Source organism: Spermophilus citellus (assembly GCF_964194105.1).
Source record: "Spermophilus citellus genome assembly, chromosome: 5".
Classification (NCBI taxonomy): Eukaryota; Metazoa; Chordata; class Mammalia; order Rodentia; family Sciuridae; genus Spermophilus; species Spermophilus citellus.
The window spans coordinates 4982866-5009820 of NC_138186.1; the positions used below are offsets into that span (position 1 = coordinate 4982866).

At 46.9% G+C, this 26955-nt stretch overlaps 1 protein-coding gene across 16 annotated transcripts in view; it reads right to left on the reverse strand.

Annotated features, from left to right (window-relative positions):
* LOC308649264 (uncharacterized protein) overlaps positions 1-26955 on the reverse strand; it is a 305971-nt gene that overhangs the window by 194816 nt on the left and 84200 nt on the right. For 11 of the 16 annotated variants that reach the window (XR_014022061.1, XR_014022062.1, XR_014022063.1 and 8 more), the window contains one exon: positions 13042-13089. The exons of 3 other annotated variants lie outside the window; for them this stretch is intronic. Coding sequence is in view for 1 of the 13 variants with exons in the window: in XM_081294907.1 (XP_081151033.1) it covers positions 13042-13089 (48 nt within the window). In the remaining 12 variants the exon portion in view is untranslated. Of the gene's footprint in view, positions 1-13025; positions 13090-26955 lie in introns of all 16 variants that reach the window. 2 more of the 16 variants (XR_014022059.1, XR_014022068.1) reach the window with 1 other exon arrangement.

The window sequence follows — 26955 nt, forward strand, 5'->3', positions numbered from 1 at the left end:
AGCCGCCTGTCGTCAGCAAACGGGCCTCTGGGTTCCCCCCTGGAGTGGGAAGGGAGGAAGGGAGGGGAGAGCAGCTGCAGCACCCCACACACACACTCAGCCCCAGCAAAGGCTCCAATTTGTTAACCTAGAAAACCCTGGGGCATTGCGATCAAAGAGGCCCGCCCCAGCACCACCTCTGATCCCTTCTTTCCCTTCCAGTGGGAAGGCAGAGAAGAGGGAAAATAAGGACAGATGTGTGCAAAACAGTAACACAGCCTCCTTCCCACTTGGCTCTGGGCAGGGACCAGATCACAGGCCCAATACCTCCCTTTCTGCCCAAGTGGGGAGATAAAGTACAGGGTGCAGCCCTGACCCCGCCGCAGGACCCTGCTGCCCAGAGAATGGGCCTCACCCCAAACTGCCGCTCAAGTCCCCAGCTGGCCTCTCTTTCTTTCTTTAACTTCTTCAGAGTTTTCTAGTTCATTTTGGTAAAACGATTCCGTTTACCGCCTGCTCTTAATTAGAGTTACTGTGGAACAGTCATTCAACTTTAAAACCCAGGATATGCATGTACATGAATTTTTCTTTTTAAAAAAGCCTCTTAGACCTTTCTCAAATAATTCAACAGTAACCAAAGATGGAAAATGTATGTTAATGTCAGTTTGGTTAACTGTTTAAAAAAATCCAGGTTTAGTTTGCATTCATTTAAGCCCAGAGCTATAACATGGCATCCATGTTGGTGGATGATGGGCACTAACTGAAGTGTATTTCTAGAATGCTTCTAGTCCCAAACAGATGCCGCATGCACTTGCTACAACTGAGCTCACCCTGGGCTGTTTTATTTGTTTGTTTATAGCTCCCATACTCAACCCTCTGTTTATTCTTCAAATTAAAAAAAAAAATAATAAGAGCCACTGATGCCAACTCCCGATTACCAGTGAAATCTGATTCTCTCTCTCCTGACCCTTCCTACTCTATTTCCAGGACTATTTAAGTCTAAAAGGAAGGAAGGGGCAGGAAAGAATCAAGTAGGGGTTGGAAACCCCATCGCTATGGCCTTGAGTTCCCAGGCTCAGGCCCGGGCAGGCCTGTCCACCAAATCCACCACCACAAGAAGAAAACCAATCAGCATCCTCAGTTAGGATGCTAGAACTTATCCAAACTGTGAGAAATGGGAAATGCACCTCCATGGATTGCCTGGAAGGCCCCCAAGTTCTCCCAGGCTCCTTCCCTCCCCACCCCCAGCTGGCTCAGAGTCCCCTCACCTCCATCATTACCCTGCACATAATTATTTGCAACCGGGCAGGAATTTTTATGAACTTCACTACATCCAAAACCCTCATCTCCATGAGGCCTTGGAACCTCCAGGAGAAATGAGCCCCAAAAGTGGAAAATAATAAAAACATAAGCTTCCAAAAGAAGTGAGCACCCGTGCTCCAGGTCTTTCTATGGAGTGAGAATCATGCAGCCTAAAGGTGACAAGCACCACGAGATGACCCCTCAGAATATCCAAGGTCACTCATCGCCATGATTCAGAAACTGAATGTCACCCAAACGCCCACGTGCTAACGGCTTGGTGCCCAGGGTGACACTACTGGGAGGTGCTGTGGGCTCTTAGGAGGAAGGGCCTGGCAGGAGGTCATCATGTCGTTGGGAGCATGTCCCTGCAGGGCACTGTGGGACCTGGCCCCTTCCTTTTTCTTTTGCTACTCGACCAGGAGATGAGCAGTGATCTGCCACGTGCCCACGCCACTGCCATCCAGCACCACCAGCCAAGGCCTAAAAGCAATGGGTCCCATCCCATCATGAGCTGGACCCTCTTAAAACTGATCCAACATCAACACTTGCTTTTTATAAGCTAGTTATCTCGTCACAGTAACACAAAGCTGACTAACACACTTATCCATAAGACTAGATACACAAACATCATTAAATTTCCAATTCATTTTTCCTAAAAATTAATGGTGTGGCTGGAACAGCCCTAGTCTCACCCAGAGACCTCCACCTAAAGTTATATACTTGCTACTTTAAAATATTGCTTCCTTATCAGGTGCAATGATGCAGCCTTATAATCCCAGTGACTCAGAAGGCTGAGGCAGGAGTATTGCAAGTTCAAGGCCAGCCTCAGAAACTTAGCAAGGCCCTAAACAACAAGACCCTGTCTCTCAATAAAATGTAAAAATGGCTCAGGATGTAGCTCAGTGGTTAAGCATCCCTGGGTTCAATCTCCAGTACCAAAAAATAAAAATAAATAAAATACTGGCTCCCTCTGCCTATCTGGTGACAAAACCATCTACCACATCTGCACTCTCTATAAATCCAATATGCAGCAGTCAAATAAGTCATCAATTGAGCAATATTACATATTACCAACAGGTAGGAAGCCTTGAACTGTCTTATATTGAACAGAGAAAACCCTAAAGAAACACAGGATAGAGAAGCCTTCTTCCATGAACACCAGACCCCTCATGATACTTTGGGAGGGAAAGATGGAATGAAAGAGAAGATGGAGAAATGCAAAGTTAAATGGGATTATTCAAGGACCTGAGGGCCCACAGTCCTTAACGCAGTGGTCTGTGGTTGGCCGTGGTTCATAGAACCTATGGGCTCACTATGGCCAAATGTAGTTCTAAGTTTGGGGGGAAGTAAAGCTGCACATCCCCCTCCCCCTTTAGCCTTCCTTCAGGAAAGAGCTTGACAATGGGCATCTATAAATGGTCAGCTGACCTGGACCTCTGGCCTGTCCTCCCAGGCAGCTGTCTCTAGAGTCAATTTCAGAATACACAAAACCAAATGTGACTGGAGGAGTTGGAGGAGAGGACGAAATGAGGATTACCTCACTAGAGCCCACGTTAACCAAAGCCAAATGCTCGGACACCCCTGTCAGGCTGTGGCAAGGCCGCCTCCAGGGCATCCCAACTCACACCGCTGCCAGGTCGGAGTCCAGGACCCCGGTGGTTATCCTTCAACCTGTCCACTTGACCAGAACGCGCCCCTAGTTCTTACAATCAAGAAATCTTAACGTTGGACTCTGACCTCTCTCGGTGTTTTAAAAAATAAAATGAGAGCTATCTCACATTAAATTTAAAAAAAAAATGCTTACACTGTTAGAAATACTGCTGGGAAATGACAAATTTTAAATCCCCTATAATATGATTATGGCTACTAGCATGAAAGGGGATTACTCTCAACTGAAATAGAAAATTAAGGAGCAAAACTCCAGATAAGACAGAATACAAACGAAGCTGGCAGCATCTCCCTTCCTGAAGGGCGCTCAGCAGTCGCTGCAACCTCGCTGGCCCAGGACACTTCGGCAAAGCCACCCCCGAGTCGAGACTTCGGCCAATTCCCAGGCACTGTGAAGAGCACAGCCAGGCTGTGCCACGCAGACGCTGCACCACGGGGTCAGATCGACATTCAGGCATCTGCGGCAGGATGATAAATGCCAGCCAAGACTTTGGAATTTAGCGCCTCTGAAGAAGCCCGTTAGGACGTTCCTGAATTAAATCACACACCCCACCCATTTTTGTTTCCTTGGTAGCTGCTACTTGCAAAAGCGCTTGGGAGGCCCTAGACACGTGGGTGACATCGTGGTGGACAGGGAGCTCCAGGGAGAAGAGAAGCTGCTGCCCAGGCCTTTTGCAGGGCTTCCTGGAGGGGTGGGCACTGCGTGGTGGCCAGGCCTTCACCTAAGGAACTTCCAGGACGGTGCCTCCTAACAGGGGAGGAGGCCACTTCCCGGTTTTCATAGGAAATGAATGGCCTCCAAAGGACGGGTTTGAGAAGGCAAGAGAGAGAATGGCTTCTTCCCAGTAAATGTGAAACACATGGTTTTCTTAGAGGGTTCTGTCCACCCTACATCATTTCACTTCTGTGAAAGAGACAAATCATGAAGATTTAAGCCCAATGCCCCGCAGAGGAGAACATGCATTTCTGTTTAAAGCCAGAGGCGCAGTCTTTGAATAATGATTCCAAAGGGAACCCGCACCCTCCCACTGAGCCGCAGCATCCCCCGTGCTATGGGGGAGTGGGCTGGACTCGGCCTCCATGAGCGATCTGCTCAGTGGACCATTTCCAGGATCTGAAAAAACCACTCTAAGCCAATGGAAAGGCAAAGGTCTCAGTGGGAAACGTGAGGCCCTGCCCCCCACATGGGCGCTTTGGTTCGTTAATTATCTATGTTCTCGGTGCGTCTCTGGGTCGGGGTGCTTGCTCTTTATTTCAGCTGTACAGAAGAATCATCTGGAAAGCTTAAAAAAAAATCCAACAGGTCTCCATGAGGTTCTAGAGCTGGGAGCACTATTCCATCCCCATCTGACACCAGCCGCGCTAATTCATCATGATACTCTGTCTCGGGGGCTTTTGAGGTGACCTGCCACGCCAGTCTTCCGTCATCCTTCTCTCCTTTCCCTGGATCTCCAAGATGCTCTCATGGGAATATCTGAGCCCCTCGCGCCAGGCTCCACTCAGGTGCCACTTGGCCACTTGCACAGGATGTGACACCATGTGGGAAGCTCAGTTCCCCACCCCCACGGCCCTCTCTTGTCTGTCACAGGCTCGTCTTGAGAGCCTGGGTGGGTTTCTCCGGGGGTCCTGGTCAACTTCCAAGGAATCCCTGACCACAGGAGAGAATCCTTACCACCGCCTGTCACTTGGTCCACATGCTTCTCACAGACATCTCAACTGTCAGTCTCACCCCAAACACACACCCTGCGAGGCAGAGCCGTGCCCTGCTCCCTGAGGGACCAGGGACCTGCCCACAGGAGCTGTCCGTATGAGCCAAGGCCGCGTGCACCGAGCCCTGCCCCACGCACACACCGTCCCTGCAGCCCGGCTGCGTCTCCAGTGATGATCGTGTCTGGGTCAGACAGGGAGAAGGCGGCCAGGACCTCAGTCAACTTGCTACAGAATCTTTATTTCTGGGAAATCTATCCAAATACACAGACCCAAATCAGGAACTTAAGAAAAGCAGCAGCCTAAGATTTGAAAATCCAGTATCTTAATGACCAAAACACAGCATGCTGGGCAAGATGGCCTTCTAGATGTCTAGATACCTTTTAAGTTTAAAAAATTAAATTACCCGGTGCCTCCATTAATGCCACCCGTGGCATGCCATTTTCCACACGACGCCATCCACATATTTGCTTAACGTTTTGACCCTAGAAGTGGAAGGAGCTGATGGCAGGAGGCTCACGGTTCGCTGAAGGATTGGCAGGTGCCAGGCTGCCGCCTTCCACGCTTTATTCCACGTGATTCCCACAACCCAGTGGAGGAACCTCGGAGACTCCACTTGATAGAGGTGTCAATAGACAAAACAGCAAGCCCCTGGTCAGCGTGGCCAGATGATGGCTGGGATTTGCAGAGAACCCTGGCTGACTCCAAAGCCCTCAGGCCACTCCTGGGAACAGGGGCAGCTTGTCTTTCTTGAGTGGGTGACGTATTAAAACCCCTCTCCCCCAGCCACTGAAAAGGGGAGGCACGGGCACGAGGCCCAGATCAGTCCCCAGCTTTAATAGGAATAAATATAATATAATATAAATATATAAATAGGTCAACAGACAAAAGCAGACAGTGACTAACATCTGGAGAAGCAGTGTGTCTGTTCTACACTAAGGAGTTAAAATGTTACTTGTGACCCTAGAAACAGAGGCCAAAGTGGACATCCCTGCCGCAAAGAGCAAAACCAGGACCCAAGCTAGCTCTCGAGCCTTGTGCCTGAGCACACACACTCTCAAGGATAAGTAGGTCCTCTCACCCGGAGGGGCCACTCCAGGACCCCAGGGAGCCTGAAACCAGAGTATGCAGCCCTACGTAAACTGTCTCCTCCCGTGCACACAACCTCAAGGTCAAATCTAACTCATGCACTAGGCACAGCAGAGGTAAACAATAGGTAATAATACAACAATTTTAAGTGTACTACAATAAAAGTTATTTAAAACTTATGAACTGTTTTGCATTTAATATTTTTAGACCACAGTTAATGTGGAGATGGACGCGGCCATCAGCTCCCCTGTGCCATAAACGTAGGGTGCTGTGCCTCCATGCTTTCCCACTCTGCCCGAAACCCCTCACGACCTCCACCTCACTCTGTCAGCTGGAGAACTCCTATTCAGACCTCTAAACCCCATTCATGCCTCATCCACCTGGTTTTCTTCATATCCCTTTCCTCCACAGAATTAATAATTCTCCTCTCTGAATTATTTTTGTAGCTCACCCTCCATGAGGCGTACCTTTAATGTTATAATTATGTCCTAACTTTAAGTCCCCAGACCCTGGCAACCTGCCTGGCAACTCTAACTGTTGCTCAGTGAATGCTTCCTTGGCTAAATACTCCTTTTAAATCTCATTATGGATGCTTATAACTTAGATGTTTTATCAAAAGGCTCATACTTACTTGCTGCAGATATAAATAATGGTATTTGGATGTGGCTACCTGTACTTTTGGAACCCTAATTTCCCCTTCTAAGAAGCCCTCTTCCCAATTCCAACCTTTACAGTAGTCAATGCAGTCTTTCTCAAGCACAAAAACAGGTGCAGAAGAAAGGAACAGAATAGAAAGTCCAGAAACAAACCCGTGGGTGGATGGCCGACGGCCTCAGGCCAGGATACTGGAGGGACGTGATCTTGTCACGGGACAGTGGGAATCTGGATCTCCATGTGCCAAGGAAGGAGGCTGGGCTGTCGTACCATGACCACCAAATCAAAACGGAAGAAAGTCTCAAATGTGACACTTGAAAATGTAAGACCCCGAGAAGAAACTTATGGAAAGATCTCCTGGAATTGATCTTGGCAACGATCTTTTAAAATACAAAATCAAAAACAAACAACAGAAGAAAACAAGTGGCACTACGTCAAACTAAAGAACTTCTGCACAGCAGAGGAGGTGATCAACAAAATAGAAGAAGAGGACCCACAGAAGTGGAGAAAATTTTGTAAGCCATGTATTTGATAAGTGGTTAATATCCCAAAGACAAAAGGAGCTCATTCAACTCAACAGCGGGGGGCGGGGGGACACGCCAGCAAAGCACCTGAATAGAGATTTTTCCAAAGAAGAGGTACAAATGGCATCAAGTACCTAAAAAGGCATTGGTCATCCTTAACCCTCAGGGAGTCAGCTACAGCGAGATTCCCCAACACCTGTCAGCATGGTGGTTCTCAGAGGCCTCATAAGCCCCCGTATGGCAGAGGAGCGTGCAGAGCAAGAAAACCCTGACAGTGAGCCATTGTGAAAACGCTAGGAGGGTCCTCCCAACGTCCTACGTAGGACTGTTCTGTGATCTAGCACTCACACCTCTGGGTGTACATCCAGAGGAGAGGAAACTGCCATTGTAGAAATATTTCTGCACCCCATGCTCACTACAGCCAAGATACGGACACAGTCCCAGTGCCTCTGGTGGTTGAATAAAGAACATGTGATATGTATGTACACACCACACACACACACACACACACATTTCTAAGTGGGGTCGATTCTAGTGCTTCTAGTAGATTCTCTTCTTTTGTAAAACACAAATTCATAAGGAAGCAGTAATACTTTAAAAAAAATGTAAAATATTTTTATAAAACAACCTAAGCTTGGCTTTTGAAATTGCCTTTTCTATAAAATGTATTTACTTTTAAAGGTGAAATAAAGGGCACTGTGTTCAGAAGAAACCTCCATCCTGAGACGACTTCTGAGCTACTCTGGTACAGCATGGGTTCCCAGAGAAATGCAGAGAAGTGAAGATGTTAAAAGCTCTGCTATTTCCATCAAAAAAAACGACTGGATCTCCAGGGAATGGTACCCACACCCACATCCATGAGATCAATACCTGAGCACCCTCTCAGCGAGACGCAGCCAAGATGCGTGGTCTGAGGCCGGATGCCTGGGCGCAGGCTTTAGCTCCAGCAACTCCCAGGTCCTGGGACAAGTTAGCTTCTCTGCATCTTATTTTCATCATTTGTGAAGTTATGTGGAGATGCAATGCATGGAGATGTTGGATTAAATAAGTTCTCTCACAAAAGAGCTTAGCACAGGATTCAACATGCACCCAGCATCAGGTCAGCGTCAGGAGTAAAATCCTATCTTCAACACATAGCACACACTCAGAAACAGATTTAGCTACAAGAAGGAGCTTGTCTCTTGCTAGTTTAGCTTAGCTCTTGGGAAGGATCGGAGGTTCACACTTATTCCAAAAAGTAGATAAAACACTGGAAACATAGGAACAGGACGGCGGGACGCGTAGTATGGGTGCTGTGTCCTAACAATATGGACAGCTTCTCTCCTCCCCAAGAGACGAGTGGGGGACTGCACCCCAAGCCCTAGGGAGTCCTTGTTTGCAGGCTCTGTGGAGGATGCCGATTCTACAAGTCATTTTACATTCAATTACTCTGGGTGTCAGGCAGCAAAGTTTCTTAGCAAGAATTCCCAGACATGGATCTTTATAAATAAGATTTTTTTAAAAAACATGTTTGTCCCAGTGCGTATTTACCAGAGCAAGAGGGTGATGAAACCTAGTCTCGTGTCCTAAACGGGTTTTAACAGCCACATGTGTTTTTGTCCCCATGTGCTTGGGGGATTTCATAATCCACACTGGCCACAATCATTCAAATCAGGCTTCATAAAAAGTTTTGTTATAAACATAGCATTTTAAGTCACTAAGTCGTCATCAAGGAGTATTAAAACACACAAAAATATTTTTCCAGGATAAACAATTCCCAAAATACTATGGAGGGACTCAGACTTAAGCACCCATGTTCACATTAGCTGAAAGACAGAAGCCACCCAAGCACCATTTGTGGATAAACGGAGTGTGGTTTATACACATGGATGGAATATTACGCAGCCTTAAGAAGCACATCCTGCTTCGACATGGATGAACAGCCAATATCCTGTGATTCCACCTTGGAGAGGTGCCCAGAGTGGTACCTTTCCACAAAGAAAGGTGGCTGCCAGGAGCTGACGGGAGGCCAGAACCAAGGAGCCCGAGTTTGACAGGCGCAATTTCAGCTTGGAAAGATGAAAACGTTCTGGAATGTGGTAACTGTGCTCAGCACCAGGCCAACTTAATGCTCACGAACTACATGTTCGCAACAGTGAGTTCCATGTGATGTGCATTTTAGCCCAATGGAGAACATTAGGGAGCGCCTGCAACTCAGAGGAAAAGGAAGAGCAGGTCTCTATCAATGACCTTGGGCCAAAGAAAGTTCATTTGGATAATTCCAAGCAAGAGAATTCCCGAGGAACCAGGTTGCGACCCTGCCCTGAGGAAGGAGGAGGAGAAAAATCTCCCCTCTGTCTCACTTCAATTCAAAAAAATAGTACAAGCCCCAATCACTTTGAAAATTAAAGGGAAAATGAATCACACACTGCTGAGATTGGACTCTCAGTCCCAGCCCAGAACCCCAGAGCTCTGGGTGTTCACCTGGGCACCTCCGGCACAGCACCCCAGGAGTCCCCGTACCTGCATCAGAAGAGAACAGCCTCAGACACCACAATGTCCAACAGGAACTCAAGCCATTCATAATCTTTACTGTCCAAGCAGAGCCTGATAAATTCCAGTTAGGCTAATCCCATTAAGATCTAACACTGTTATCTTTTTTAAGTGAAAATGTATTTAATTAGGTCACAGGAAGGAAGGGGCAGTCTGGCTCCCCGGCTTCAACCCCCGTTTCTCGGGGCCTGCAGACATGATAGGAATATGGATGAAACTATTTGTTCCTGGCACATTTCTTCTCCTTCTCCTTGCCCTTCCTCCCTGCAGTCACGTTTATGGACATTTTACTGTACCTTGCCACCGAAGAGCTCGCAAGGGAAGAGTAGTTCTTCAGAAGTGAAGACGGGCAGAATATTTTCCATCAACACCACCTTCCTCCCACCCGCAGCCCTGGAGGACTGCGCAGGGAGAACCCCGAGCGCCAGGCTGCCACCACGTCTGAGTGCCTATTTCTTTCGCAACACTAAATAAAAGATCATCAGGCAAATGATCATTGACCTGGGAAATGGCAGAATCACACATGGTGTATCTCATTATCAAGGAGGAATGGAAAACGAATGGTTTCGTGGGCAGCAAGACACACAGACCTGTCCTGGTATTCAGAGTCCTAGGATGGCAGGTTCCAAAGAGCCATTTAAAAAAATAATAATAATAATAAAGCACACACACACATACAGAAGGTAGCCCCATCTATGACTGTCCAACTCTGGGGAGGCTGGAGGCTAGGATGATCCAAACAGCTCTTGGAGACTCTAGCACATCCCTACCCAAGTGTCCACCCCAAACAATCTCTACCTGATGGAGTCCACGCCTGGGCATCTCTGCACTCACCTGGCTTAGTATGATCTGGAAAGATAAACAGAAAGCTCCAATAGATTCAAATTATTTTTTTCTGATTCTTATCAGATAAGGTGATTTTCATTTATTTGGATTACAGGTTTCGCTAGAATTAGAAACAGGTGGTATATGAATATTTGGTATTGCTAGGAGCAGATTTACGTATCGCCAGAAAACAGAAATTTTCTAATCACATAAATCATAAATTGTAATCACACAAAAAACAGGTCTTTCGATTTCTCTTAGATGAGAAACAGTTCTTTAAAAGGCCTTGGAATCAGAGCTCTGGGGCCTACAACTCTCCAAAAACCTGCCAGACGGTGAAGAGTCCACAAAACGGCTTGGGAAATGCGTAAATGCAGGTTTATTGTCCTAAAAGAAAACAGTTGACTGAGACCAATCAGGTTTTAAACGTCTGCTATCAATTAAGAATAAGTAAATTTATGAATTGATTAGATTTTTTCCTCATCTTGGCAAACGAAATCGGGCCTTCGCTTCCGCCCCATCTGCCCTCAGCAGGGGAGGAAAGGGCACGAGACAAAATCAGCACCAGCATCAAAGAAAACACCTCCGCCCCGTATTTTTTATTGGAAAAATAAATTTTGTTTTCCAGTAAGCTATTTCGTTTTTTTTTAAATCTGTTTTTCCTCAAGGCTAAAGTTCTATTTATTTTTCAATGAGGCCCACAAAACCTCCCAAATGCAACTTAGATCTGCATCTGGCTGATCCTCCAAATGTGACCAACCCAATTCACGCTGCTCATTTTCTAATGAGTGCTGCGATTTGGGGAGAGCCAGCAAACTAACCAGGGCTCCTGGGCAGCAGCGGGCAGGCAGGGTGAGCCAGTCCCACAAGTCAAGCTCTAATCACGCCTGCCAGAAACCAGGGGGCAAAGGTGAAAAACCCTGCCAAGAACATCCATGGGACTGGTTTCCCTTTCCTTTTCCACAGACTATTTCAACACTCAAGCAACCAAGGCAGCTCAACCTTTCCTTTCTTAACTCAGGGACCGCAAGGACATCTTGAAAAATCAAAAATGCCTCACGCTGCAAAATGTAATATCAGTGTCCCCGACTTCCTTTCCTGGAGCCATATCCTCTTACGGGAAAGAGAAGGACGGCGCGGCCAGAGAGGGGGTGTGGTTGGCATGCTACAAAGTGCACACGTTTCTGACCAAGACACCTACAGACAAAGCTAGCCAGATCTCCTCCCCAGACCCAAACTGGCCAGAGACATGGCAGAAAGGGTCAGCCCCAGAGCAAAGCAAACCGCAAAAGGCTAGAGATGGCGGGAAAACTCCGAGTCAGCTCCCTGGTGGGGTAAATAGGAAACGGTAAGCCCCCCAGCATACCTGCTCAAGGGCTATGCTCATTCCCCTCCCACCTGAACCCCAAACCAAAGGCAAGTCCCCAGCAGTGGCTCCAAAGCAGGACAGCAAAGAAAGAGGCTTTAAACTCTGTGGGTGTAGAGACCCCAACTCCTCCCCACCCCACCCCACCCCACCACCCATCAAAGCCAGAATCACCTGAGGTCAAGGGAGGGCAAGGTCAGCCAAAGTCCTCTCAGGTGACTCCATTTGTCCAATCGGCCATTGAGAACCACGGGTTTAAAAACGATGTTAGAAAACAGAAGCCATTTTCCATATCAAACCCTCCCAGGGCTTTACTTTCGCTGGTCGGTCCTGTTCCAGAAAGTCAGTCACCACGTCCACCCCCCTGCTCCCAGGCACACTTCACAGTGCAGAAGCAGGTGGGCCTGCTGCTCTCCACAGCTGACTTGGGGCAGACCCCACAAGGAATGGCAGGTGGTTCCCTACCCTGGCGACCCAGGAGTGTAAGCGCACATGTCTGTGTATCTGAAGTGCCGCAGGACAAGTTATGATGTGCCACACAAAGGCAGATGCAGACTAAGGTGTGCAGAGAGCACAGAATCTTGGCCTTACACAGTGGCTTCCATTCCTCACCCCAAGTTAGAATCCCCTGGAAGGCTTGTGCCCAGCCCATCCCAGGACCCCTGACTCAGTCAGCCTGGGTGAGGGTCTACTTTTGTGCCCATCTGACAGTGCTCCTGAGGAGCTCATGCTGCAGTCTCGGAACCCCATTTTGAGAAAAACTTCTCTGGGTGCAAGTCTGACATCACCAGACATTGGAAATACAAACAGAAATGGTTCTTTATGGTAACTCTAGTTACAACTGGAATATTGAATACCCCTCCATATATGATATGAAGGACTTATTCTGAATTATGGTTTAAAATGAGAAAATAGTATTGATATATATGTATTTTATATATAAATAAATAAATTGATACATATAAAATATTATATACATTAAAATATATATCATATATATGATTTTTAAGAGTGTCCTTACTTTGAAGAAACATACATTGAAAAAAATAGTTGTAAACACTGCAGATAAGATTGACCCAGGCATGAGCCAGCCTCCTTCCTCAGAGGTAACCCTCATTCTGAAGTTGGTACTGAACGTGCCATGCAGATTTTATGTCACCACCGTGTACACGTATGAATACATAAAGACAAAACCAAAAACACGAAAGAAAAACAGCACAGACAAGTCACTGCAAGAAATAGGTAAATGCCCAAAGGAGAACCAGAGGGCGGCGTCAGGAACGCAGGGCAGCCCAAGGAACAGCCAGCCGCAGAGACGGCCACCGAGAATCAGTGTGACCTCTCTTCTGGAAATCCCACCTCTCTTCTGGAAATCCCACCCACAGAGCCTCTTACCTGGATAGGCCGATGTGCGAGCTCTTCGCCGGCCCCGTCCCCTGGGTGCTAGAAGAGAAAGGAAACCCGGTCAAACGTGAAAGGTCAACAGGAGGGGGACATGCAGCAGGGGAGGTTGCGAACTCAGGTCCACGACTTGGAAGGCACCTCGAGGAGCAACAGAAGGTCCTTTATTCAGCTCTGCCCTGAGACTGCAGGACACCTGGCCACTCTGGAGCCGGCCAGGGATGGGCTGCAGAGCGTGGAGTCCTGGACAAGGCTGGAAGCCTTCAGAGAGGCAGGGTCCAGCACCAGCTCTGACCTCCTGTTCTAAAGCAGCACCAGCACGTCACGAGGCCTTTCCAGGCCCCGACGTCATGATGTGGAAAGAGGAGGGATTTTACACCTTCTCCAGGGAGGCTCTGCACCTGCGGTGTAGCCGGAGAAGCCAGCCAGTGTGGGTATGCACGTAGACCCAGAGGGTTACTTTATGGAGCTGGTTTCACTTATTCTTTAACACAGTGCCGTAGAGCGAGGGCGGATAGCCACGGAAGCTCCAGACGAGAGACTGTGGCTGAGGGTGCACCATAACTTGCCCGAGGTCCCAGAACTAGCAATAGCAACAATGAAGACCCCAGCCAGCTGACACTACAGGAGAGACTGTGCACGCTACTCCACGGACCATACCCTGCAGCTGGCGTCACCTCAAAGCTACAGTGAACTTCAACTCCAGGTCTTGAGAAGAGCTACAAGATCACATCAAGAGTCAAACCATTTTCTGTGCCTAGCCTCATCCTCCTAAAAAACATCTGATCGTTTGTGCAAATGTGTTTGGTTACAAAATAACTTCCCGATAGAATATCCAACAAAATTAATTTATAACATTAATTATAAATTAATTTATATTAATTATAAAATTAATTTACTTAAAAGTTTGCATTTTTCCTCTATAAGTTAAAAAAAAAAGTTGATAACAGGTTATGTCTTTATTCAAGAAAGGAAGTTGGGAGTTTTGCTGTCCCTGAGAATTTTTAGAGACTACACTCCAAAGAACTGATGTCTTAAGCACTTGGTTCCAAAAACAAAGTTCTTGGCAATTCATGAAAGATTCAACTATTGCACAGAGTGGCTGTTTTATTTTTTTTAAGGAGAAATAATTATCTAAGGATTAGAAATATCCTGCCCTGCTCTTCGGCCAAGGCGGGAAAGCAGCTTCAGCAACTCTCTGGGGCACAAGGTCATCTCTGTGTGGCAGGGATGCTCATAATTGGCAGAGCACCTTCGTCCAGTGAATCAGGTGAAACGACAACCTATTAGATGGAGCGGTGGTCTGATGTGGGACCCAGCTGCTCGGCTCCCGCCAGGCTTCAAATAATTCAGCATTATCAACCTCCCCCATTAAGTACAATTAATGTTAGGAAATGGAGAAAATAAGCACGGGTAAATAAAATGGCTGACACACAGCAAGCACAGCAGAACCTACCAACTGTGCTCAGACAGCAGCTTCCCGGGCTCCCACTGACCTCGAGGTGCTAATGAGGGAGTTCTGCTAAGATTGCATTAAAAAACCTTCCCACACTTCGCCAGCCCCAACCCCAACCCAAACTCTCCTCCCCATCGCAGCAGGAGGCCCTGGCTAATTGGAATGTGCATAAAACGTGGCCTAAATTGGTTGTAGCAGCAAACACCTCGGGAGCATCCTGGACTACACAATCACACACACACACACACATAATCACATGCACATGCACACACATGCACACAGAGCAGCGGATTGCTTAGCTTTTTGAGAAACCCAGATGAACATCATAAATGTAGATTTTACAATTAAACTCTGTGTGTGATGAGTTCATTTTTTTCAAAAAACCAGGTGGAGTTGGTTTTTTGCAAGCATAAATCTCCCCATAAGCCTGGGTAATGACCAGAGACAGACATAACAAAGATGGCTGGTGAAAGAGAGCTCTGATCACATTAGCTTGGAGTTCTACAGGAAGATGGTTGCTCTGTGTATTTCCCTTTATACGTAGCAACTTCAAAAAAAAAAAATCCCTATTTTCTTAGTACATCTTTATGTAGGGAAGCCGAGTGCCTTTGAAGGCTCACACAAAACAAACAAGAGTCTTTACAAGTCCTCCCTGACCACCCAGGGAGAATCAAATAGTATTTTTTTCTCCAGCAGGCCACCCCAGGATACCAGGAATAAAAAGCAAAAGGAGGAATTCATCTTGCAACCAGGATGTGTTTTTCTAGTATAGTTATTACACTGTGTTAATCTAAATATTATGGTATATTCTTTGCTAGTGAAGCCCACAAAGATCTAATTATTCATTTACTGGGGAGAAGAAATTTTGAAAGAGCAGAAAAATAGGTTAAAATCTAGGAAGTAGCCGCGAGGGGGAAGATTAAGGAGCTTTCTTCTTAGAATCCCGAGAATTGAGCGCGCGGTGGGGGGGGGGGGGTTCAAGGTGCTCAGAATAGGAGGAGGATGGGGCCGGGGCCTCTGAGCTCCCCAGCACCCTGGGTGTAAATGCTCAGGGGCTTAGACTGCGGGAGCCATCTGGGGAGGGCAGCTTCCTGAGCCTCACATGGCAAAGCTTAGGAGCAGGAAAGTGGGTTAGAATCATCAACATCCTGAACCACAGTCTCTGATCACATCTTGCCCAGCACAAAATCTCCATCTGAGCCAAGTCAAGATCAGACAGCCACGGGCCTCTCCCACCAAACCCAAGCCGCCGTCCAGGCCTCCACTGGTGCCACTCCTCGGGAGTGTGGGCCACCTCTACTCTCTCCCACCAGCATGCAGATGGCCTGAAATGACTCACTCTCTCATCTCTGTTTGGGGTCCACCGACCTCCTCCTGGCTTATAGCTCTGCCCCAAAGGAGAGCTTTGGGATAGTTACTTCATCTCTTTTCCTGCCTCAGTTTCCTTATCTGTCAACGGGAATAACAGTGAATAATGCTCACTATCATGAACAGTAAATGAGAGCGTTCATCAGCTAAAACTGTTACTAAGGTTTAACAGGCTCCACTCCAACACCAATGGCCCCGCCCCTCATCTCCCTTAAGCCTTCCTTAACATCTGCAGACAAAAATAATCTCCCCTTCTGTAAACTCCTATCACACCTGAGCTGCAGCTAAGCCGATTCCTGGTCACTCTCCACTGGCCTTATGACCATACCGCTCCATGTCGGCACACCTACCAGACTGTCCGCTTTGGCGGGGAGAGGTGGCAAGTTTAACGCATTCTTTCCAAAGTCCTCTACACAGAACTTCAGAACCTCAGGATTCCTGAATTAACAGGACCCTTTCAGAAACCTCAACACGGCTGGAATTTTTTTCATACAGAAAGAAAAAAGTCCAAGTGAGACTATAAATATACTACCAGCAAGCATCAGCAGCTTCTCCAAGTCGAATAGGTAGATATACCAGTCGGTTATGAGATGGATGCATGCAAGGACAGATGGCTGGACAGACATAAAGACATACAGGGCAGACTCCCAGCAGCCAGCTACAGCATCTCAGATCCCCTAGAGGCCAGGGGACCAACACAACCTGCCCTCGCCATGCATGCATTCAGTTACTTAAATTCTTTCACTGTTACTCCTTTAAAACACTTTACAAAGTCCATACCAAGAGAACCCACCATGCTAAAGGGCTGGAATTAGTATTCTTTTTTAACTGTTGTTTTGCTTTTTGTTTGCTTGAACCCAGGGGTAGTTACACACACAAAGGGCTCAGCTATATCCCCAGCCCTTTTGATTTTTTGAGACAGGATCTAAGTTGCTCAGAGTCTTGCTAAATTGCTGAAGCCAACTTTGAACTTGCAATCCTCCTGCCTCAGCCTCCCGAATTGCTGGGATTACAGGTGTCCATCGGTCACCACGCCCAGCTAGAGTGCAGGTCTATTAATGGAGTGTAGAATTGTATTTCAAATCGTCCCAGAGAAACGCAGCTCAGCTTTACCTTATTCATGCCACAGGCTCCACTGCGTGGCCATTCCACATGCCAATCACGTGCTCAGCTCCCCAGGGAGCCCACAGATGAACCACTCCTGTGAAGAGCTCCCAGTGCAATGTCATCTCTTGCTCTTCTCTGCCTGCCACCTCCATCTGTCTCTACATTTACTCAGTAAAGTGCAGTGCCAGCATGGAAAACCCCGTCAGAGATAACGAGAAGACTGTGGAATGGCAGCTGGCAAGGCCCTTGGTGGGCACTGACATTTGAAGGTTCTGAACACAGGAGTCCATTTTCTTCACTCTCTAAGGTTCAGGAAATTCTACAAACTTCTCAGATGGGGGAAAGCTCCAAACTAGGACCTGGGGCGTCAGAGGATTTCCCACAATTCGGGGGTTCTGGGATTCCCCCACAGGGCCATGTAACTGACACTTGGCTGTACCTTGTCCACCTCTCTCCAAACCTCTGAGAACTTTGAAACGGCCTGAACGTGGAACTGGGCGGCACAGCACCTAAATGTATGGGACAGAGAGGAGCTGTGGAGAGCAGTTCCCAGCAACTGGTGATGGTGCACACGGAGCAAGTGGGCACAGCACTTCGACATTCCTGTGTCCTCCCTGGGTCCAGATGCCTGCAGCCTGACACATCAGTGTCTGTCTTGCCCGTTTCAAGAGACACCCCCTTTCACGTAACTTTCATTACAGTCTGTTCTCATAAATGTTCTGTTTTATTAGAAGTTGTTACTGTTAGTCCTGCACCGTGCCTAACTTACAAGTCAAATTTTGCAATGGATAGGGATGTCCAGGAAAAGTACCAGGGTTCTGGAGTTCAGGATCCCCTGGGGTCTTGAAACATGTCCCATGTGATTGGAGGACCACTGCACTGCCCCCAAGGTTCCAAACTTTTCACCTGTGTCACGACACTCTGTGAGCATCAGAGGGCAAGTGAGGGGGCCTTGCCCGCACAGGATCTTTCTGAATAGGATGGCAGCTTAAATGTCCCTTTGGAAGTCACCTCGGCCACCCCATCTGAAACAGCACTCCAGTAGTAGCTCGATCTCCGTGCTCGGCTGTATTTCTTCACAGCATGTATCCTTGCCTGATAACAAATTGTATTTTTATTATTATCATTATTGCCAGTCTCTCTGGCCAAACATAGGCTTCTTTAGGGCAGTGACTGTTCCCATCACCTCTGTGTTCCTGGCACCTAGAACTACACACGACACAAACTAGGTAGCGAATGATCCGCTATTAGATGAATAAGGGACAACACTGCCCGGGCCAGCGGCCTCTGCAGACCCTCTATACCAGGTTTCTAAAGACAACGGCTTCTCTTCCCCACACAGCCACACAGCTGTCCCTGGATCCTCAGGGGATTGTTCCGGGTTCCTTATATTGACATCCTATCTGAGCATCTACACACACCCTGCTGTATACTGAAATCAGCTCCAGAGACTTGAAATACTTGATATAATGCAGATATTATGTCAAGAGTTGTAACAGTGATATTGTATTGTTTCGAGGGTAATGATAAGAGAAATGCCTGTACGCTTCAATCCATTTGCAACTCTTACTAATATTTTCTCTGTGATTGTGGAGCCCGTGAATGTGGAACCCAGGGATAAGACAGCCCTCTGAACTGTACTTAAAGTGACAGCAGAGCAGAGCCTGGCCTCGCCTCTGAACAGGAACAGACCCAGAGGGAAAGGAAGGGGGTTCCCTGGATGGTCCTGCAGGCCCAGCTGTCCAGAGGGAGTATGGAGTCATTTTAGCCAGAAAGAAAAGCCAGGCGGCGGGGGGGACATGTTGATGACGGTCACTGGACAACTTCAGAGGCCAAGGGCACAACCCAACGCTGGGAAAAATAGGCCTGGAACTGAAGGCGGTCTCCTCACTTGGGAGGGTGGAGGGCAGCTGCAGGTGACAGTCTCCACCTGTGACTCTGAGGGCCCCAATGCCACCCAGTGTGTGGGACAGACTTAAAAACTGCCCTAAGAAGCACTGCACTGGAGACAGGGACAGAGTTCAGGCAAGAGGCTTCACGTTACACGAAGATGCGCTGGGCAGTGTACCTGCTGCTCGACACAGATAGAGAGTGCCCACTCACCCAGCTCTGGGAAGCACATGACAAAGAAAAGCATTTTTAAAACAAGTGCCTCAGTCTGTTTTCTGTTGCTATGACTGAATACCACAGACTGGGTAAGTTTTAAAGAAGGGAGGTTTATTTGGCTCATGGTTCTGGAGGCTCCAAGAGCACAGTGTTGGTGTCTCTAAGCATCTGGTGAGGGCCTCATGCTGCATCCCGTGGCAGCGGGCAGCACGTGGCGAGGTAGCAGGTATGCCAGCTTGGGGCTCCTCCGCTCCTTAAAAAGCCTCTAATGGAATGGTGGGGGCCACGCCTCATGACTTTCCATCCCAATTACCTCCACCAGACTTCACCTCCAAACACCAAAAATATATCAATTTGGGGATTCATTTCCCACACACGAACTTTGGGGGAATATATTCAAACTACAGCAATAAGGACATTAAAATCTAAAGATTTTTGCAAGCAAAATCTTTTTTAAAACCATAACAAAGTCTATCTTTTCTTCCTTCAAGTGGAAGCCATTTTTTTCTATACAAACCAGAATCAGGTTAACCACTGACCGGCAACAAAAGACCTCTCAGTCCTTAATTAACTTTTCAAAGGTACATTTGTGCAGATAGAGTTTTAGTTCAGTTGCAAAGAACCATCTGAGAGTGGTACTTCACTTTTCTTGCAACTTCAAGGATTATTTAACAATATCACTGATGCATTCTGGAATCCACACTCCATCTTTTCCTGCCCAAACTGAGACACCTTCCCAACCAAAAAAAAAAAAAAAAAATACAGGTTTTAATACAGTAAAAGCTACACTAATAAAACGCCTCCTTCTTTAGACAGGATGTTCTCTGTATCTGATACTACTTAAAATATGCAAAATGCATATTAGAAACTACTTTCTGTAGCCTGTCTACTCGAGAATCAACTTGGCTCCTAATGAAAATGGGATGATTTTCCACCTGCCCTGAACGGCTTCCAGCTACAGGGAGGAAAAGAATGAGATCTGCCCGGCCTGGAAGAGAAGCCGGCACTGAATAGTATTGAGGAAGGAAGGAAGAGGGGGGAAGGAGTGGGGAGGGAGAGGAAGGGGAGGGACTGAACAGATGGGGGAGGGGGCCGGCAGCCAGGCTCAGAATGCCCAGCCACCAAGAATGCACCCTCTTCACAGTCGTGAATGCGTCTCCCAGCAGAGGGCCAGGGCCCCACTGCAAAGAATTGGAGCTATTTTTTTTTCTCTTTTTCATAAAGAGTAACAGTAGCTTCTGCCAAAACGTATCCTTGACCCACCGTCTATCTTTCCCCTCCCCATCTGCGAGCTCTCCTCCTATCTATCATGAAAACAGACCCGCAGCTCCCCAGGCTCTTCCAGGAACCATCCTTCATTCACCAACAGCAACAAAGACATCTCTGAGGCGTGTCAACATGTGGCCCTCCACTAGACATTGTCTGAGCGGAGTTCTCAGACTCCGTCTTTGAGAAGCCACCCAAAGAGATTAGTGTTGGGTTTTTAGAAATTTGACCACCAGAAAAACTCAGGGTGCATGCCCTGTTAACAGCAGGTCTGTGGCTTTGGGGACAAAGCACAGCACATGTTATAAGCTCCTATAAATCAAAGAGAGTCCTCTCAGGCACCATCAGCCGGTGGGCCAGGCAGGGATCTCCAAACAGCCCCTTCTGAGGAATGTCCCCTCTTCCTCCTGTAATACATGGAAGCGGCTTTTGTCCCTGAGATACTGGGGTCCCATTTAGGACACTGGTGACCAGAGCTCCCCGAATACCGGAACCATGTCGCTGACACACAGTAGGTGATGACTATCCAGGACAGTTTCACCAAGGGACTGCCCAGGTACAAAAGAGAGCTCACTGAAAAACAGAAATGGGGCGCTCTGATTTTTGCTTTTCAAGAGTAGCAAGGGGGCGGGGTCATCTTTCAGGAATATATAAAAAGTTAATTTTTCCTTAAGACTCATCTCTTCACATTTTGAAATACAATAAGGTCTGAATTTTTATAACCCAGAAAATAAAAAATATCTGGGATTTTCTTGTAGGGAAGTTCAAATGGTGGAAGAGCATTTGAAATTTTCAGTCTTCCTAAAGATCAGAAGGACTTTCAGAATAATGCATTTTCCCCCTCAACAAAGGGCATCTGCAAGGCTTAATCTGCTGAAAAGAATCATTCTGACAGTCTTAATGTATTCTTTTCAGGAAAGGCCTGTTCAGAGAATTCCATAGGAAAAAAAAAAAAAAAAAAGAAAAACCAGTACCTCAGGACGGCACCAATCTAAAACCATTATGGCCCTTTATAAATAGAAGAGGCCAAAGTGTTTTCAGTATATTCCAGATATTAGATCAGGCTAGGAAATAGGAGTGATAATCCTGAATATTATTTATTTTTCACCTTCCCTTGGTGGAGTGATATTAAAACAAATTCTTGAATGATTTGCCAATCTTTCAAAGAACATCTCCCAAGAAAGAAAGCCACTTTCAGAATGCTGCTGTAAGACAAAAAATATCCTTAAGGTAGGAAACACTAAACTGCATGCACCTCACAATGGAGAACACTAACCTCAAGAATAAGAATAATCATAGTGTGATGTGAACACCAGGCAGTCTGCATGGGGTGGGGCGGCGGAGCGGGGGGAGTCAGGCTGTTTGTAAACATCTTCTCAAACGGGGCTAATCCTGCAGGAGAATTAGCGTATAAGGAATGTCACGACTCTTCTCAGGCCACTGGTCAGCTGAAGTGAAAGACCCAGGTGTAAATTCTTGATTCTGGTCTGCTAATTGAACCGACCCTTGCATTAATAATTGGGAGGATTCTATCTCAGGGCCGATCTGGAGGAAACCCATATTGGTTCTTCCCTTCAATTCTGGCGTTGCTCTTTCCTTCTGTTTCCCAGAAGAACAAAGGTCCTCAAGGGCCTGGAATCTCTCCCTCCTGCAGCTTCTGGCAAAATACAGAGAGTGTAGCTTCCTCAAGCGCTGGCTTCCAGGGCCCTTCCCCAGGACAGGAAGCAGGATGGTCCCTACTGTCCCGCAGAACATTCCAGGTCTCTGTCACACCTCGTGCTCTTCCCCAACCCGCGCACAGTCCTGAAACACACACCCCCAGCTCACAGCCCCCGCGCCATGTCTGTTCACGTATAACTGCCTGCTCCTAGAAAGTCGCTGATTTCTGCCTGGATTCCCTGGACACAGACTCAGTGACCAAGATGCCTCAAGTGGAAAAGAACCTTGGCGCCTCCTGGGTCTGACCCTGCCACCCCAGCTGGCCCTCCAGACGTCCGTCTTCTCTTGAGTGCCTCCGGGGAGGGAGGACTGGCTCCTCTGAAAAGCAGAGCTGTTGAGCAGTTTAATGGTCAGGAAGCTCTGTTTGATCTGGAGTCTTACATGGTGACTCAACAGCCCCAATTCTGTGTCTTAGGTTGGTCTACAATGAGTTTTTTCTATTAAAAAAAAAAAGTTGGACTGGGGTTGTGGCTCAGTGGGAGAGCGCTTGCTTGCCTGGCATGTGTGCAGCCCTGGGTTCGATCCTCAGCACCACATATAGATTAAAAAGTAAAGTAAAAAAAATCCATTGGCAACTAAAAAAATATATATTTAAAAAAAAATGTCTTTTCAAGGTTTAAAAACATCTATCACATTTGTCCTTAATCCTCTCTTCTGGAAGCTCACACACCAAGCTCTCTCAATGACCCCTCTTGGGGACCCTGCTTTTAGACCCCTCACCTTCCGAATAAAATCTGAGTGCTACTAATTATTATTCATGTCATGCACACAAAGGAAAAAAAATAATGAAATTTGTAGATCCTATTGGAGAAACAGATCAGAGTTTGAGGCAGGGCTGCCCAACCTGGGGACTCCATCCCCAGGACCCAGCCTAGGGTGGCCGGGATGGATGTAGCACCCCTACAGTCACGCACAGTCCCTGAACGAGAAGCTCCCTGCAAATTTTCTTGGTTCCCCTCTTCAAACCTGCAACCCAAGAGGGAACACATTCTGCAAGGACCATCTAGGTCCAATTTATTCCACCAATCCTTCCCATCACAACTAAAGCCCAGGTTTATTTTTCTTCTTCTTGACAACAAAGCACATTATATCTGCTTGAGCTGAATTTGACAGGTGACATCATGACATTCTACCATAGATGTTTGAGATTTTCTTCAATGAGTGTCTTAATATATGTGTACCTGACTCCCTTCCCATAAAGGGCTACAACTCTGTCTGGGGATGTTTTCTTTATTATTATTATCATTCTCCTTAAAAGAACACAGTGAGACCGGACACACAGTAGGGCCTCCAGAAGACACTGCAAAATGGAATTCTGTGACCCCTTGCAGGAAAGGCTTCGGGGACAGGCCACCATCCAGATTAAGACACAAACCTCACCTGAAGGGGAAGTTTATGGCTGTGTTTATTCACACCGAGTCTAAACAATGCCACCGACTTTCAGACGGAAAACTTAGTCCAGATAAACTCTGAGTCAGAGCCAGATTGGAAAGGAGGCCTTGGGATGCCTTCCCCTATGGGTTATTAGGACCAGACCCTCGATGCTCGAGTTATAAACACTATTAAATGATGCTGCACAGATTTATTTAAAGCAATGTTTGCTTTCAGATTAGACTTTAGCCTTCCACAAATTTCCCATCAGAATATGGTAAGAGTGGAGAGGTTTTTTGTGGTTTTTTTTTTTTTAATTTCAGCATTATTTCCAAGTATGAGACTCAAACTGCGTTGGTGAAAACAAGCACTAGCTGTAATTCAGCCTCAGGGGAAGGTCAAGACTCTTGGATGCCCCAATCCTCCTCTTCTAGGGCTGAAATGCCTGGGAATTCGGTGAATTTACATATTCTCCCTTGACCACAAGCTGTCACAGGGCGCTGGCCAAACTCCTGTCTCACTGCCCCGGATTCAAGCTGATTTATCTCTGCACCACTCGGCTCAGAGTTCACCTCCAGACAGTGACAGAGAGCCTGAAGGTGACAACCTCCTGCAGAAAAAGCAGCAGCCCCTTCCTCTGCTGGAAGTGGGCCCTTCCTCTTTCTCCCCCTCTCCCTCCTCTCCCAGTGCGAGTCTGTAAATTTGAAATTCCTGAGACCAAGGAAAAGTCAGCACGGCCCCCTCTGGATTCAGTGCATTTCTAAGTGAGCTGTGAGAACTTGGACACTCTACAGATCCTAGAAGAATGAAATATGAGCAGAGAGAAGGAAGTTGGACACAGGCGGAGAAGGCCATCCCTGGGAGGGGAGAAGCCAAGAGGAGGAAATATTAGGACAGGGTGCATCGCACTATCTGCAGTGACGTGCACTACTGCTGGAAGTCAAGGTGGGCTCCTCCATTAACATTCGAAAGCTGAGCTGCTTAATATGAACCCAATTTCATGCAGACAACTTCTTCTGGCAAAGGGGAGGCCCAGGACTTCAGGGCTGCCTCGATTTACCCTAACCAAGAGCAAGACTCTGCCTGGCCTGTCTGTGCCAAGTGGCTGGAGTCAGACAGGGGATCGCTTGCAGCAGGTAAATGATAATAATAATTTTGTGAATTATTTTTTTCATTATCACAAAACATTCCAAGTCTACCCAAGTCCACCCTTCCTACCTTTGGGAAAATCAAACAGGAAAGAGTGAGAACTCTGGGGAGGCCCCCACACAGGGACACAGCAGGCCTGGGACACATTCTCCAAGCAGATCTCCTGAAAAATAAATTCTGACTCTGTTTCTCTCCTTGAAACAAGCACTTTCACGTAGATTTATTCTGTTCACTAGAAGCCAATATTATCAGAGAGCCACTGGGCCAGGGTTTGGCCAGAACCAGGAGAGCCATCCATTTTAATTCCATAGCAGCGCCTTTAACAGTGTTAAGGGTGGGTGGCATGGGGACAAGGAAAACTATGTAACTCCCTTTAAAATAAGCAAGCAACTGGTAAAGGAAAAACTCCACCCTAAAATTCTATTAATAAGCATCTTTAAAAAACAAATGAGGTTGGGGATGTAGCTCCCTGGTAGAGCATTTGCCTAATATGCAGGAGGCCCTGGATTTGATTCTCAGGACTGAAAATAAATAAATAAATAAATAAATAAATAAATAAATAAATAAATAAATATAAGTAAATCAAATAAATGATTGGAAAGGATTGAAAACGATGTCAGATTAATCCATAATAATGTGCTGCGCACTTAGTAGGTGCTTCATAGATTATCACTGGACAAATGACGGAATTCTTAAGCACACCAGAATTTACTAGACAAAAACAATAAATTGAAGGTGGCCTTTTTCTATGTAAGGAATGCAGGAAAGAGAAGTCAAAATGGTATTTCTGCATAAACCTCCCACAAAATCATGATGGGAAGAAATGAGTCTAAAACAAAACCATTTGCTGAGGTGCAATATTTAGGCCATTTCTCTCTTGAATTAACCGAGTCTTCAATGAGCTGTGTCTTCCCCAGGAAATGAACCTGGCTCAGAAAGACAATAGGACACTGTGGGAGCTGGGCCAAAATCAGGGGGAAGCCTCACTGGGCTTCCTGCAGCTGGGGGTAAGTGCCCTGAGACAGTCTACCAGGCGGTCCACGGAGAATTGTACCAAGTGCCCATAATTCTCAAATTTTCTCCTCTCCCACTGGATCCGAGCTACCTCCACCTTCCTCTCTTTCCACAGTTTGTGTGGGCTGACGATTGCCTGGGGGCATGGTGTAAAATTCTCCATTCTCTTCAGGAGGCTTCCTATTTTACAAGTTTATCTTAGTGCTGATATTCTATACTTCAAAATAAGCCCTTCTGTTTTAAATTACTTAGCTACAAATCCCGGGGAAACATCCAAGTCCAGGTAGGTCCTTTAGAGTTTTCTCCGGTTCCTCTACTTAAGAGAAATTAAACTTTTATCTTTGACCCACTTTCCTCCCCTTTGAAAGGAATAGGAGTCATGCCTTACAAGGTCGCATGGAGCCCGCCAACGCTGCCACACAAATCCCAGCCAGGTGGACTCAGAGCAGAAGAGCAGGCTCGGCCAGTGAGCCTTGAACAAAAAGCGTCCTCTCCCACTGTGTGATTCCCGAGCTAAGAGGAAGCCTGCGTCTGGAGGAGGCTTTATTTCTTAGATTACAAAAGGGACTGACTTTTCATAAACTCCCAACTGGATGATACACACGACATTTTCTTCTTGGCAATTTGATTTTCTACTAAATCTATTTTGTTGCAACAGTTGTCACTCATCTTAGAGACCAATATATATTATTCTCATTGCACAAAAATTGATCTTCCACTTATTTTACATAAAGATGCTTATGTAAAGTTGAACAGATAAGTTTGAAATTTCTCATCCAGATCAATATTATCTTTAAGAATCAAACCTTTCTACAATCATGCACCACACCACAGCTTCCAGTCCAGGACAGACCATGCATACAGTGGTGGCTACACCATGTGGCCCAGGTGCGTGGCAGGCTACAGACCTGACTTTGTGTAACTGCACTCCATGAGGTTCACGTGGCAGAGTCGCCCGAGGATGTGTTTCACACAGCCCATCACGTCATTAAGCCACACTTGACTATAAGTGGGCAGACCTAGAGGTCAAGATCATTGGTTGCTGGAAGAAAACCAGGGCTGAGGTCTTGGAAGCGAGGAAGAGTGGCTCCGGTCTACTCGCCATGATACTTCCTAAATAAAAGATGCCCAGGTGGGCAGCTTCCTCTGGTCCCTGGACACCACCACACCTGCAGGGTGCTCTGGAATGCAAGCAGCAGGGAAGTGATCCTTGACCATGGAGTACACTCGGTGCTGAAGGCACACAGGACAGAGGCAACGGATGCCAGTTTCCTCCATGGGGTACCCATAAGGATGACCACAAGCCCCAGCTGCCTTGGCCTTCATACAGCCACGGTACGGCCTCTCCAGTC